This window comes from Symphalangus syndactylus, chromosome 12, assembly GCF_028878055.3.
Source record: "Symphalangus syndactylus isolate Jambi chromosome 12, NHGRI_mSymSyn1-v2.1_pri, whole genome shotgun sequence".
Lineage (NCBI taxonomy): Eukaryota > Metazoa > Chordata > Mammalia > Primates > Hylobatidae > Symphalangus > Symphalangus syndactylus.
The window spans coordinates 126,941,125-126,956,497 of NC_072441.2; the positions used below are offsets into that span (position 1 = coordinate 126,941,125).

A 15,373-nucleotide genomic window follows, 5' to 3' on the forward strand; every position below is an offset into this window, starting at 1 on the left:
GGCCAACATAGTAAAACCCTATCTCTAGTAAAACTATAAAAATTAGCCGGGCGTGGTGGCCTGTGTTTGTAATCCCAGCTACTTGGGAGTCTAAGGCAGGAGACACACCTGAACCTGGGAGGTGGAGGTTGCAGTGAGCCGAGATCGTGCCACTGCACTCTAGCCTGGGGAAGAGAGTAAGACTCTGTTTCAAAAAAAAAAAAAAAGTGTAAATGAACGCTAAATTGATAATGAGTAGACTGTGGTTTGTACTGTGTTAACTTAGTTAAGCTGGAATTATGTTTCTCAGAATCTTTTTCTATGTATAGTTCTTGGCTAAAGTTGGCCTAAAGAGGCATTTGTGCAATATTTGGAAAGCAGAATCTAAGCAGAGGCCATTATTCTGTGAAGGTAATCTGCGTATGTGTGGAAACAGACTATAGAGAGGCCAGTGGATTCCGGTTTGTCTTTTCTCCTCCGCCCTATGTCCAGTTCTTTTCAGTGTCCAGTTCTTCCTACCAACTGCTGATCATGTTGGCAAACAATGGCCCTGGGTCTGCCACAAGATGCTTGGCAGCACAGTGTCAAAGGCAGTTGCGAGCTGGGTGCAGTGACGTGCTCCTGTAGTCCCAGCTACTCGGGAGGTTGAGGCAGGTTGCTTGACCCAGGAGTTCAACTGTAACCTGAGCAGAATAGTGAGGCTGTCTCAATAAAACAAAATAAAAATAAAATAGGCTGAGCGCAGTGGCTCACACCTGTAATCCCAGCACTTTGGGAGGCTGAGGTGTTTGGATCATGAGGTCAGGAGTTCGAAACCAGCCTGGCCAAGATGGTGAAACCCGTCTCTACTAAAAATACAAAAAAATTATCCAGGCGTGGTGGCGGGCGCCTGTAATCCCAGCTATGTGGAAGGCTGAGGCAGAGAATTGCTTGAACCCAGGTGGCGGAGGTTGCAGTGAGCCAAGACCATTGCCACTGCACTCCAGCCTGGGTGACAGAGTGAGACTCCGTCTCAAAAAATAAAAATAAAAATAAAAATAAAATAAATAAATAAAAATAAAATAAATTTTTTAATGTTATCCCATATTTCCAGGCTAGGAATCACGGAACTAGGTTGTACACCCAAAGGCAGTTGCTGCTGATGCATAGCTTCCTGTAAACATTCCCACAAGCCTCCCCTCTACAGTCTTACTGTGGCAGTTGGACAGTGGTTTCTCTAGTTATTCACTTTAAAAAAATGTTTTACTTTTTATTTTTATTTATTTATTTATTTTTCAAAAGATCTCTTGGTCAGAGTTTCAGATTATCTTGCTGGTGACTCCTTCTCTGATTCTCTAGTTTCTCTCCTTAAACTTCACTTCCTTGGTTCCTCTTACAATTGTGTAAGATATAATAATTCTTATATAAGGCATGAACCACTGTGCCTGGCCTCTTTTCTGGATTCAGCATTTCAAGCTATCTTGCAGGAGCAAAATTATACTGCTTACTAAAAGCATAACATGGTAATATTTGAATTATAAGTAATTTATGTGTTTTAAATTCAGAAAAATTAATAGATATTCCACCCAGCCCTACCCACATTGAAATAAAATTGAAAACATCAAAAGTATAAGGAAATGCTGTGGATATTTTATTCAAAAATATATTTTTTTGGCCAGGCGCAGTGGCTCATGCCTGTAATCCCAGCACTTTGGGAGGCCAAGGCGGGTGAATCACTTGAGGTCAGGAGTTCGAGACTGGCCTGGCCAACATGGTGAAACATCATCTCTACTAAAAATACAAAAATTAGCCGGCGTGGTGATAGGTGCCTGTAATCCCAGCTACTCAAGAGGCTGAAGCAGGAGAATCGCTTGAACCCTGGAGGCGAAGGGTGCAGTGAACTGAGATCACGCCACTGCACTCTAGCCTGGGCAATAGAGCGAGACTCAGTCTCAAAGAAAATATATATATTATTTTTGTGCTGAAGATTTTTAAATGTTTTTCTCCTATTTGTTGACATACACTCATTTTACTTAATATGTCTTTGGATGAGATACAATAAGTTAAGCTTAATGTTCATGATATCACTCTAGTTCTTCCTAATTTTGTTTCTAGAAATAAGAACCAGCAAGGGACGTAGAGCCGCTCTATGGTAAAGAACAAAAAAAGTAATATTAGCATGGACATGTTAAGAGACTCAGAAGCTGATAATTCAGTTTCAACTTTACCTGATTTCAGTGTATACAAGGTTTCAAAAGAAAAAAGTCATTCAGTATTATGTTGAAGATTTTGTATTTCAACCTCTATGTTTCTTCATGAACATTTTCCCTTAATGTGGTCATCTTTTTGATGATCATAAAGTGTCATTCAGTACACTTTCAGTACCCTCTTCTAATGAAATGGTTGACAGGTATGAAAATACTTTTTCCATTAGAGGTTCCCCGAGAGAAGGCCCTGGAGAGTTCCTTTTCACTAGAGAATCATCAGAAAACCAGTCATCAGCTGCTTCTATACTTCGGCTGTAATAAGAATCAGATGGTAATGTTGATAAGCTTAATGTAACACTGCTGCGATTTGTTGCGGAGCTGGTCTCTGAGGGATCACAAATGACATTTTTTGTTGCAAGTCGGGATTCATCTTTAGAATGATCTTTAATTGCTGTAAAAACAGATTTACTATGAATATTATATATTCACAAGCCAACTCTTAATTATAAGGACAATGTCAGAATGGGCAGGATAATGCTATAAAGAAATTCTGAGTTGCTATCATCTACATAGTGTTATATGTAATTAGGAATTAGCAATATTTTCATGATAATCAAGAATAGAAAAGACTATTCTAAATTAAATCAACCTGCTTAAACAGAAAAAGACTAATTAGGCTAGAAATGTTTCAAAATGTTCCTTAAAATCAGAAAGGACTGATTGCCTTGTTTTAAAAATAAATTTTAACTATACTGGCATAATTAATAAACTATCATTTTTCACTTATTCAATTTGTGTAAATATTGCATTACAAATTCAGAAAGTTTTCTGAGAAAGAAATAATTATTTATGATATTAGAAATAACTACTACAGTAATCTTTAAAACTCAAAACCAAGCAAAAAACATTTGTAATATACATAGTTTCTACTTGGAGCAAAGGATTTTATAACTAATTTGTTTCATTTTAAAATAGGGACAACTAAACTTCAAAAAAGAAAAGTACATGCCTCCTTAAGCATGTATTAGAAAATACTTGGTCTGCATTGGGAATGGTGTATGAATTGGCTTTATACCAATAATAATAACAAATCTTCCTGTAGAGACTTTCAATTTACAAAGCATTTTGATATACTTCTATATCTTATTTATACTCTTAATAATTCTTCAAGGTAGTTACTATTAGCACCACTTCACGAAAATAATAAACAGACTTGGATAAATGACCCATTACAGATCAGATACAAAATAGATCTTAGCTGCCTAGATTTTCATTACTTTGTCTCATGCTTTTCCCATTATAGTATTTAGGCTGCACATTTGCCATTAAAATATGCTGTTTTAGAAAATATAATATTTATACAATATTCTATAATATCTTTTATAACATTTTGCATATTAACTTTTCTTTTTTAAAAATTTATGTATAAGGCCATTCTTGCAAACATACTTTTTTTTTTTTTTTTGAGACAAAGTCTTGCTCTGTCACCCAGGCTGGAGTGTATTGGGGCAGTCTCAGCTCACTGCAACCTCCGCCTCCTGGGTTCAAGAGATTCTCTTGCCCCAGCCTCCCAAGTAGCTGGGATTACAGGCCTGTGCCACCATACCCAGCTAATTTTTGCATTTTTAGTAGAGACAGGGTTTCACCATATTGGCCAGACTGGTCTTGAACTCCTGGCCTCAAGTGATCTGCCCACCTTGGCCTCCCAAAGTGCTGAGATTATAGGCATGAGCCACTATGCCTGGTCTAAACATATTAACTTTTGTATTTTCTACATTTTTAAAGCTCTGCAAAATATCTTGTTATATTTTATATTCAGCATCTCTAAAATTATGTAAGAGGCAATGTTTTGAGGTACTAAGATGTAATATGCAATATCTTTTTATCCTCAAGCATTACTATGTGACATTGACTATGATACCTTTGAGTACAAATAAGAGATAAAAATTAAAACTTCTCACTTTAGTTTAAGATGCGATATTGCAAGTTTCGCTTTTTCTAAAAAATTTATGCCCTTTTACATACTAATAAATTAATGTTTCCCTTACATTTTCATACCATTAAGATACTTAGATGACATTTAGGAAGCCTCTTGATTCCTCAAGACGTGAATTGCTAAAGTTCATTAAGATTTCTTCTAATAAATTATTGAAAAAAAAATACCTTTTATATGTGCTGCTTCCTTTTTTCTTTGCTCCTCCTACATTAAAAAAAGTTATTTGTATTTTAAAATCAGAATAATTTTTGATATAACTTCTTTCATATATTTTATATGAGAGTAATACATTTTAACATTATAATTTTTAATGGAAAATGTTTCTTTCCACAGTATGAATTTCTTTCACCAAAATATATTGACAGAAAAGAAGAAGTTGAAGTATCATCTGAAATGAATTTGGATTGGTCCAAAAAGGCAGTCTCCAAAATAAGGAATAACAGTTCAAATAGGATTCATTCTCTCCATCCTCAGAAACTTGGTCGTAACTAGAGAATGCTAAAAAATGAGAATTCCTAGACTTGTTTAATGAACTAACAGCAATAATAACAAAAAAGTGAATTCTGGTTGAAGGTCTGTATAAAAATGGGAATATTATTTTTATTTTTATTTTTTTAGAGACACGGTCTTGCTCTGTACCCAGTCTGGAGTGCAGTGGCATGATCATAGTTCACTGCAGCCTCGAACTCCTGGGCTCAAGTGATCTTCCTGTCTCAGCCTCCTGAGTAGCTGGACTACAGGTGCGCGCCACCATACCTGGCTTGGGAATTTTTTTTATAGCAAATAAAACATTGCTTAAACAATACATTCCAGATATGTTCTGGGAAGTGTAGTGTTGTAGTAGTTCTCAAACTTTAGGGCATTAGAATTACCTGATGTGCATGTTAAAATTCTTATTCTTGATTATAATATCAGACCCTACTGAAACAGATTCTCTAGAAGTGGGCTTGGGAGTATACATTGTAACACATTCTGCAAGTGATTCTAGTTCAAGTTTTTCTTGGATCACTAGATAAACAATAGGCAAAAGCATAGACCATTTGGGATGGAGTGAGTGAAGATGAAGCTGGAGAGATAATAGTATCATGTCTTATGTTCTGGGAGAAAACGTGTCAGTGCTCTGTGCTGATCTGCATTTGCCAGTCTCCCAAAAAAGCTTCTTTAGGATACTTATATTCATTCTGTTAGAATAACTCCCTTTTTTTTTGAGACAGGGTCTCATTCTGTCACCCAGGATGGGGTGCAGTGGCATGATCACAGCTCACTGCAGTCTCAAATTCTGGGGCCTAAGTGATCCTCCTGCCTCAGCCTCCTGAGTAGCTGGAACAACAGGTGCATGCCACTATGCCTGGTTAATTTTTAAAATGTTTTGTACAGATGAGGTCTCACTTTGTTCCCCACGCTGGTCTCAAACTCCTGGGCTCAAGTGATCCTCCCACCGTAGCCTCCCAAAGTGCTGGGATTACAGGCACCCAACCAGCACTTTTTACAAAGCCAACTTTAATTCTTTGTCACTTTCACCTTTCATTAACAAATGCCAGTATGGGCTTCCTGGCCTTACCTTGGCTAGATTTAAGACCAATTCATTCTGTGACTCCTGTATAAATTACTTTAGAACATTGCTTCTCAGACTTTGATGTGCTGACAGATCACCCTGGGAGCTTGTTAAAATGCAGATTCTGACTTGGTAGGTCTGGGATGGGGTATAAGAGTCTGCATTTCTAATAGGCTCACCTAGGTAATGTTGATATTGCTGGTCTGGGAACCAAAGATTAAGGCCCTAGACTGATTAAAATTCTACCCCAAATAAGGGAATGCCGAATGGGCATTCTTATATACTGCTACATGTACACCGGTAGAATTTTTTCTAGTGAAACTTAATAAATCCACTTCTAGAAATTTATTATGCCAAGTAAATAATTTTGGTTTTGTATAAACATTCAGCTATCAGAATATTCATCCAACATTGTTTTTTAAAACCCGCAGTTTGAAATCCCAAGCTTATGGCTGGGTGCAGTGGCTCACACCTGTAATCCTAGCACTTTGGGAGGCCAAGATGGGTGGATCCCTTGAGCCCAGGAGTTAGAGACCAGCCTGGGCAACATAATAAAACCCCATCTCTACAAAAAATACAAAAATTACCCGGGCACGATGGCGCATGCCTGTAGAGCCAGCTACTCTCGGGGTTGAGGTGCTAGGATCTCCTGAGCCCAGAAAGTCATGCCTGCAGTGAGCCGTGATCGCGCCACTGCATTCCAGACTGGATGACAAAGCAAGACCTTGTCTCAAAATAATTAATTAATCAATTAATTTTTATAAAATCCCGAGTAAGGAAATAGTTAAATGCATTATGATACATAGATATTAATACAATGCATATTCTTTCAACTGTTAAAAATGATGCTACATATCAGCAATTATGGAATAATTTAAAAAATGATGGGAACATATCAAAAAGACAGAAGAACAATCTTGAAGCAGTACCTACTAACTAAATTTGGGAAAATTTGGGCATCTAAATAATGGTAGTAATGGATTATAATCTGCTGAATGAAATAGAAATCCACAAATCCATAGTGGCAATAAAATGACAGAGAAGGGACAGCTGCTTCCTTACATTCATATAAAGCTAAATGACAATTGTGGATGGGAATGGCAGAGTTGGAAAATCACCATTTTGCTACAGTTTAGTTAAGATTTACTCAGGCACAAGTAATTTGTATAGCTAGAGAGTAAAGTTTGATAAAGAGAAGGATATTCGTATGGTTTCAAAATGTCTTCACACAGGTCGTTTATTAATCGGAAGGGTAAAAAATAGGAATAATACAGTGTGGCAAAAACAAAAAACAAACATCTTGATTGTGTGATCAATCTAAAATCTCTAATTAATCATACTCAGGAGTGAGGCTGGGCACAGTGGCTCACATCTGAAATCCTAGTACTTTGGGAGGCCGAGGCAGGTGGATCCCCTGAGGCCAGGAGTTTGAGAACAGCCTGGCCAACATGGTGAAGCCCCATCTCTACTAAAAATACAAAAATTAGCCAGGCATGATGGTGCACACCTGTAATCCCAGCTACTTGGGGGCTGAGGCATGAGAATCTTGGAGGTGGAAGTTGCAGTGAGCCAAGATTGCACCATGCCACTCTAGCCTGGGTCACAGAGTGACTCTGCCTAAAAACAAAAATCAAAAAACAAAAAATAATAGCAGGAGTGCGCAAGAGAATATCACTATAGATACCAGATACATTAAATAAATAATAAGGGAATATTATGAACAACTTTACACCAATAAATTAGACAATGTAGATGATGTGGAAAATCCCTTGAAAGGCACAAATTACCAAAACTCATTCAAGGAGAGATAGTAACATGAATAGCCCTATGTCTACCAAAGAAATTGAATTCATAGCTAAAAACTTCTCCACAATGGAAACTCTAGATGACTTCACTAGTGAATTATACCAACCATTTGGTGAATAATTTATACCAATTCTATATACAATTGAAAAAGGCAAAAATCCACAGATAAACACTGTATGCCTTTAGATGTGATAAACTAAATGTGATCACGAGGAAAAGCCAAATTGAGGAGCCACCTACTACGTATAAAATAGCTGTCGTGGATTGTTCAAAAATGCCAATATCACAAAAGACAAAGAAAGGCTGAGGAATTGTCCCTGAATAAGGAAGACTGAAGAGACATGACAATTAAATGCAAATGTGATTCTGGGCTGGATCCTGTGCTAAAGGGAAACAATTCTGTAAAGGACATGATTGGGATAATAGACAAAAATGGAATATGGATTTTAGATTATATGAAAACATTGAATCAATATTAAATTTCCCCAATTTGAAAACTAAGCTATAAAAATATAAGTGAGTATTTGGGCTGGGTGCAGTGGCTCACATCTGTAATCCCAGCACTTGTACTTTGGGAGGCTGAGGCAGGCAGATCACTTGAGGTCTGGAGTTCGAGACCAGACTGGCCAACATGGTGAAACCCTGTCTCCACTAAAAATACAAAAATTAGCCAGGTGTGGTGGCGCATGCCTGTAATCCCAGCAACTTGAGAGGCGGAGGCAGAAGAATCGGTTGAACCCGGGAGGCGGAGGTTGCAGTGAACCAAGATGGTGCCACTGCACTCCAGCCTGGTCAACAGAGCGATACTCTGCCTCAAAAGAAAAAAAATTATATATATATGAGAGCATTTGAATCAATATTAAATTTCCCTAATTTGAAAACTAAGCTATAATAATATGAGAGAATATCTTCATTCTTAGTGTGTACACTGAAGTATTAAGGAGTGAAGGAAAAGAATATGCATTCTACTTTCAAGTGGTTCAGAAAAAATAAAAATACACACTCATACACACATTTGACACAGTTCATAACTCCTACCTCTTAAACACCTTCTTCCTTAGGCTTTTGGGACACCTCTTGGTTCTCTTTCTACCACAGTGACTAGTGCTAAATCTCTAAAGTTTGGAGTACCTCAGGGCTAATTATAAGTACTAGATTTTTTTTTTTTGAGACAGTTTCACTCTCTCATCCAGGCTGAAATGCAGTGGTGCAATCATGGGCTCATGGTAGCCTCAACCTCCTGGGCTTAAGCTGATCCTCCCACCTCAGTTTCCCAAGTGGCTGGAACCACAGGCATGTGCCTATACACTCAGCTAATTTTTTTTTGGATGTGTAGAGACGGGGTCTGTCTATGTTGCCAAGGCTAGTCTTTAACTCTTGGGCTCAAGTGATCCTGCTGTCTTGGCTTCCCAAAGTACGAGGGTTATAGACATGAGCCACCATCCCTGGCCTTATCTCTTCTTAATATCACTGTACACATCTGTTGAACATAGCAAAACTTCAGTAGAGTTCTTCCCATTTCTCTAGTTTCCTAGAGGAAAATTTATTTCCTTTAAATATTTTTGTTCTCTTCTCCACTTCTCCTTACTAAGATACAATAATTTACATTAGGTGAGTCTGATCACTTATTCCTTTGAATTGGGTGGAGCTAACCTATCAAAAGTCTGAGCTCAGAAATAACGCAACTAGAGCAGAAATCAATAAAATAGAAAACAACAAAGAAAATCAATAAAACAAGCATACAGTTCTTTGAAAATATTAATAAAATTGATAAAACTCTAGCCAGAACAATTGGGGAGAAAAGGGAGAAAACACAAATAAATATCAGAAGTGAGCAAGAGAATGTCAACTATAGATACCAGATACATTGAATAAGTAATAAGGTAATATCATGAACAACTTTATGCCAATAAATTAGACAACTTAGATGAAGTGGAAAATCCCTTGAAAGGCACAAATAACTGAAACTCATTCTAGGAGAAATAGGTAACATGAATAGCCCTATGTCTACCAAAGAATTTGCATTCATAGCTAAAAACTTTTCCATAAAGGACACTCTAGATGACTAGTGAATTATACCAACCATGTGGGGAACAAATGATACCAATTCTACACAATTGAAAAAGGCAAAAATCCACAGATTCATAGAGCCAAACAAATCACAACCAACATTAAACATAAATAAAGCAATCTAAACCTAAGATACACATTAGAAAAACTGAACAAAAACGAACTATGATTAGACTGCTAGTATTATTTCAGTGGCAACTATGAAAACCAGAAGGCATATTTTCCCTCTACTAAAAGAAAAGAAGTGTCAACCTAGAATCCATTGAAGGAAAGAGAATAAAAAAGGTCATTTTCAGATGACCAAAAACTAAGTGAGTTTGGAACCAAAAGATACCCACTAAAATAATCTGAAGGATGTAATTTGCACAAAAAGAAAAGTCATCCCAGAATAACAGTTTGATGTTCCAGGCATGAAAGACAATGAAAGTGATCAATTTGCTGGTAAATCTAAGTAAACACTGACTGTATGGTACCTGTATGTAGTAGAGCGCATTACTGTTCCTAATTATTTGCCATTCTCAGTGAGCTAATTATACTTTTTTTGAATCACTGACATCAAGCTTGACTAAGAAATTTGCTTTGGCCAATAAAATGTGAGCAGAAGTGACCACTTCTAGATAGAAGCTTTAAGGGCCAACACTGTGGTTCCACATCTCTCTTCCGTCACAAGGAAAGGATGTTCTAGGATAGAGACTATCCCTTCAGCTTGGATACCAGAATGAAAAGAACATGCCAAGTAGAGCCAATGCTGACCCACAGATGATATGTAATGTGGGAAATAAACCTTGGCTGTTATAAGGCACTAAGATTTTGGGTTATGTGTTACTGAAGTGTTACTGAGAAAAATACAAAAATGATGATAATGGTTCGTACAAGTTTTAAAAAATGAAAAAATGAAAATCTAAGACAACAATAGTAACTCTAGGGGGCACCATTTATATTGTATTTCCTATAAATAATTATCCTTGTCACACAACACTGTGAAGTAATAGATTTAATAGTTAAATATTTTCCTACAAGGGCAGTTTAAATCCAAGACTATTTGAGCCTAACAGACATTCAAAAAACAAATAGTTTTACTCTTTTACAAAAACTATTCAGAGTACAGAAAAAGAAGAAACCTACCCCAATCATTTTATGAACCTAGCATAACCTTGATACAAAGGTCTGGCGGCACAGTATAGGAAAGAAGATTTGGCCAGGTGCAGTAACTCATGTCTGTAATTCCAGTGCTTTGGGGAGGCCAAGGTGGGAGGGTCATTTGAGGCCAGGAGTTTGAGAACAGCTTGGCCAACATGGTGAAAGCCCGTCTCTACTAAAAAAAAATACAAAAATTAGCCAGGTATGGTGACGAGCACCTGTAATCCCAGCTATTCGAGAGGCTGAGGTGGGAGTATCGCTTGAGCCCAGGAGTTTGAGGTTATAGTGAGCTATAATCACACCATTCCACTGTAACCTGGTTGGCAAGAGTGAGACTCTGTCTCTGGGAAAAAAAAAAAAGAAAGGAAATTTGAGGCTGATTTCATTCATTTACAGACATGTAAAAAATGTAAGTAAAATATTAGCAAATCAAATCATCCATATGTAAAAGAAAAGACATCATGGCCTGGGCGCAGTGGATCATGCCTGTAATCCCAGCATTTTGGGAGGTCCAGACAGGTGGACCACTTGAGGTCAGGAGTTCAAGATCAGCCTGGCCAACATGGTGAAACCCCACCTCTGCTAAAAATACAAAAATTAGCTGGGCATAGGGGCGCACACCCATAATCCCAGCTGGTTGGGAGGCTGGGGCAGGAGACTTGTTTGAACCTGGGAGGCGGAGGTTGCAGTGAGCTGAGATTGCACCACTGCACTACAGCCTGGGCGACAGAGCAAGACTCTGTCTTAAAAAAAAAAAAATTCTGGGCCAGCATGGTGGCTCACACCTGTAATCCCAGCACTTTGGGAGGTGAAGGCAGGCAGATCACAAAGTCAGGAGATTGAGACCATCCTAGCTAACATGGTGAAAGCCCATCTCTACTAACAATACAAAAAATTAGCCGGGCGTGGTGACAGGCGCCTGTAGTCCCAGCTACTCGGGAGGCTGAGGCAGGAGAATGGCATGAACCCGGGAGGCAGAGCTTGCAGTGAGCCGAGATCGCGCCACTGCACTCCAGCCTGGGTAACAGAGCGAGACTTTGTCTCAAAACAAACAAACAAACAAATTCTGAAGATGAATGGTGGTGATGGTTGCACAACGTGAATGCACTTAATGCCACTGAATTGTACACTTCAAAATGGTTAAAATAGTAAATTTTGTTATGTGTATTTTATCACAATTTTAAAAATAAAAATAAGTGATGTACAAACATAAATGTCTTTTTAATTTAAATATATATATATATTTTTAACTTTTAGGTTCAGGAGTACATGTGCAGGTTTGTTACACAGGTAAACCTGTGTCATGGGGGTTTGTTATACAGATTATTTCATCACCCAGGTATTAAGCCTAGTACCTACTAGTTATTTTATCCTGATTCTCTCCCTTCTCCCACCCTCCACCTTCTTACAGGCCCCAGTGTGTGTTGTTCCCCTCTATGTGTCCATGTGTTTTCAACATTTGGCTCTCACATATAAATGAGAACATGCAGTATTTGGTTTTCTGTTCCTGTGTTAGCTTGCTAAAGATAATGGCCTCCATTTCCATCTATGTTCCTGAAACGGGTATGATCTCATTCGTTTTTATGGCTACATAGTATTCCATAATGTATATGTACCATATCTTCTTTATCCAGTCTACCACTGATGGGCATTTAGGTTGATTCCATGTTTTTGCCATTGTGAATAATGCTGCAGTGAACATACACATGCATGTGTCTTTATAATCAAACAATTTATATTCCTTTGGGTAATATCCAGTAATGGGATTGCGGGGTCAAATGGTATTTCTGTTTTTAAGCCTTTGAGGAATTGCCACACTGTCTTCCACAATGGTTGAACTAATTTACGCTCCCATAACGTGTGTAAGAGTTCCTTTTTCTCTGCAGCCTCACCAGCATGTTATTTTTTATTTTTTATTTTTTTTTTGAGACAGAGTCTCTGTCACCCAGGCTGGAGTGCAGTGGCATGATCTCAGCTAACTGCAACCACTGCCTCTTGGGTTCAAGTGATTCTCCTGCCTCAGCCTCCCAAGTAGCTGGAATTACAGGTGTGCACCACCACACCCAGCTAATTTTTGTATTTTTTAGTAGAGATGGGGTTTTGTCATGTTGGCCAGACTGGTCTCTAACTCCTGACCTCAAGTGATCCACCTGCCTCAGCCTCCCAAAGTGCTGGGATTACAGGCATGAGCCACCATGTCTAGCTTTGACTTTTTAGTAATAGCCATTCTGACTGGTATCTCATTGTGGTTTTGATTTGCATTTCTCTAATGATCAGTGATATTGAACTTTTTTTCATATGATTCTTGGCCACATGTATGTCTTCTTTTGAAAAGTATCTGTTCATGTCCTTTCCTCACTTTTTAATGGGGTTGCTTGTTTTTTTCTTGTAAATTTGTTTAAGTTCCTGATAGATGCTGGATATTAGACCTTTGTCAGATGCATAATTTGCAAAAATTTTCTCCCATTTGTAGGTTGTTTGTTCACTCTGTTGATAATTTCTTTTGCTGTGCAGAAGCTCTTTAGTTAAATTAGATCCCATTTGTCAATTTTTGCTTTTGTTGCAATTGCTATTGGTGTCTTCATCATGAAATTTTTGCCCATTTCTATGTCCAGAATGGTACTGCCTAGGTGGTCTTCCCGGGTTTTTATACATTTGGGTTTTATTTACATTTAAGTCTTTAATCCGTCTTGAATTAATTTTTGTATATGGTATAAGGAAGGGGTCCAGTTTCAGTCTTCTGCATATGGCTAGCCAGTTATCCCAACACCATGGATTGAATAGGGAATTCTTCCCCCATTGCTTGTTTTTGTCAGGTTTGTCAAAGATCAGATCATTGTAGGTGTGTGGCCTTATTTCTGGGTTCTGTATTCTGTTCTGTTGGTCTATGTGTCTGTTTTTGTACCAGTACCATGCTGTTTTGGTTACTGTAACTCTATAGTATAGTTTGAAGTGCAGATGCCTCCAGCTTTGTTCTTTTTGCTTAGGATTTCCTTGGCTACTCAGACTCTTTTTTGTTCCAGTGAGCTGAGATCACACCACTGCACTCCAGCCTGGGTGACAGAGCAAGACTCCATCTCAAAAAAAAAAATCAAAATCAAAATAGAATAAAATAAAATGATTTTTTTCTAGTTCTATGAAGAATGTCAATTGTAGTTTAATAGGAATAGCATTGAATTTATAAATTGTTTTGTGCAGTATGGCCATTTAAACAATATTGATTCTTCCTATCCATGAGCATGGAAAGTTTTTCCATTTGCTTGTGTCATCTCTGATTTCTTTGAGCAGTGTTTTGTAGTTATAGAGTTATTTTACCTCCCTGATTAGCTGTATTCCTAGGTATTTTATATTTTTTGTGGCAATTGTGAATGGGATTGCATTCATGATTTGGTTCCCAACTTGACTGTTGTTGGTGTATAGGAACATTAGTAATTTTTGCACATTGATTTTGTATCCTGAGACTTTGCCAAAGTTGTTTATCAGCTTAAGGAGCTTTTGGGCTGAGACAATGGAGTTTTCTAGATAGTGGAGCATGTCATCTGCAAACAGGGATAGTTTGACTTCCTCTCTTCCTATTTGGATGCTCTTTATTTCTTTTTCTTGCCTGATTGCCCTAGCCAGGACTTCCTGTACTATGTTGAGTAGAAGTGGTGAGAGAGGGCATTCTTGTCTTGTGCCTGTTTTCAAGGGGAATCCTTCCAGGTTCTGCCCATTCGGTACAATGTTGGGTATGGGTTTGTCATAGATGGCTGTTATTATTTTGAAGTATGTTCCTTCAATACCTAGTTTATTAAGAATTTTTAACATGAAGTTGTGTTAAATTCTATTGAAAGGCTTTTCTGCATCTATTGAGATAATCATGTTTTGTTTTGTTTTTGACAGAGTTTCACTCTTCTTGCCCAGGCTGGAGTGCAATGGTATGATCTCAGCTCACCGCAACCTCCGCCTCCTGGGTTCAAGTGATTCTCCTACCTCAGCCTCCCGAGTAGCTGGGACTACAGGCATGTGCCACCACGCCTGGCCAATTTTGTATTTTTAGTAGAGATGGGGTTTCTTCATGTTGGTCAGGCTGGTCTTGAACTCCCAACCTCAGGTGATCTGCCCACCTTGGCCTCCCAAAGTGTTGAGATTACAGGCATGAGCCACTGTGCCCGGTCCAATCATGTGGTTTTTGTCTTTAGTTCTGTTTATATGATGAATCACATTTATTGATTTGTGTATGTTGAACCAACCTTGCATCCCAGGAATAAAGCCTACTTGATCACAGTGAATAAGCTTTCTCATGTGCTGCTGGATTTGGTTTGCCAGTATTTTGTTGAGGATTTTTGCATCAATGTTCTTCAAAGATATAGGCCTGAAGTTTTCTTTTTGTTTTGTGTGTCTGCCAGGTTTTGGTATCAGGATGATGCTGGCCTCATAGAATGAGTTAGGGAGGAGTCCCTCTTCCTTAATTTTTTGGAATAGTTTCAGCAGGAATGGTACTAGCTCTTCTTTGCAAATCTGGTAGAATTCAGCTATGAATCCATCTGGTCCTGGGCTTTTTCTGGTTGGTAGGCTATTTATCACCAACTGAATTTCACAACTTATTATTGGTCTGTTCAGTGATTAAATTTCTTCCTGGTTCAGTGTTAGGAAGGTGTA

General features: G+C 38.1%; 1 protein-coding gene across 2 annotated transcripts in view; it reads right to left on the bottom strand.

The window, feature by feature from the left end:
* Window positions 1-2,233: 2,233 nt before the first annotated feature.
* C12H1orf185 (chromosome 12 C1orf185 homolog) overlaps window positions 2,234-15,373 on the bottom strand; it is a 46,371-nt gene continuing 33,231 nt past the window's right edge. The window contains exons 4-5 of one of the 2 annotated variants that reach the window (XM_063627565.1): window positions 4,329-4,365; window positions 2,234-2,616 (exon numbers count right to left, since the gene is read on the bottom strand). In XM_063627565.1, the coding sequence (XP_063483635.1) occupies window positions 2,312-2,616; window positions 4,329-4,365 (342 nt within the window). In that variant the 3' untranslated portion in view covers window positions 2,234-2,311. The remainder of the gene's footprint in view (window positions 2,617-4,328; window positions 4,366-15,373) is intronic. The other variant, XM_063627566.1, reaches the window with a different exon arrangement.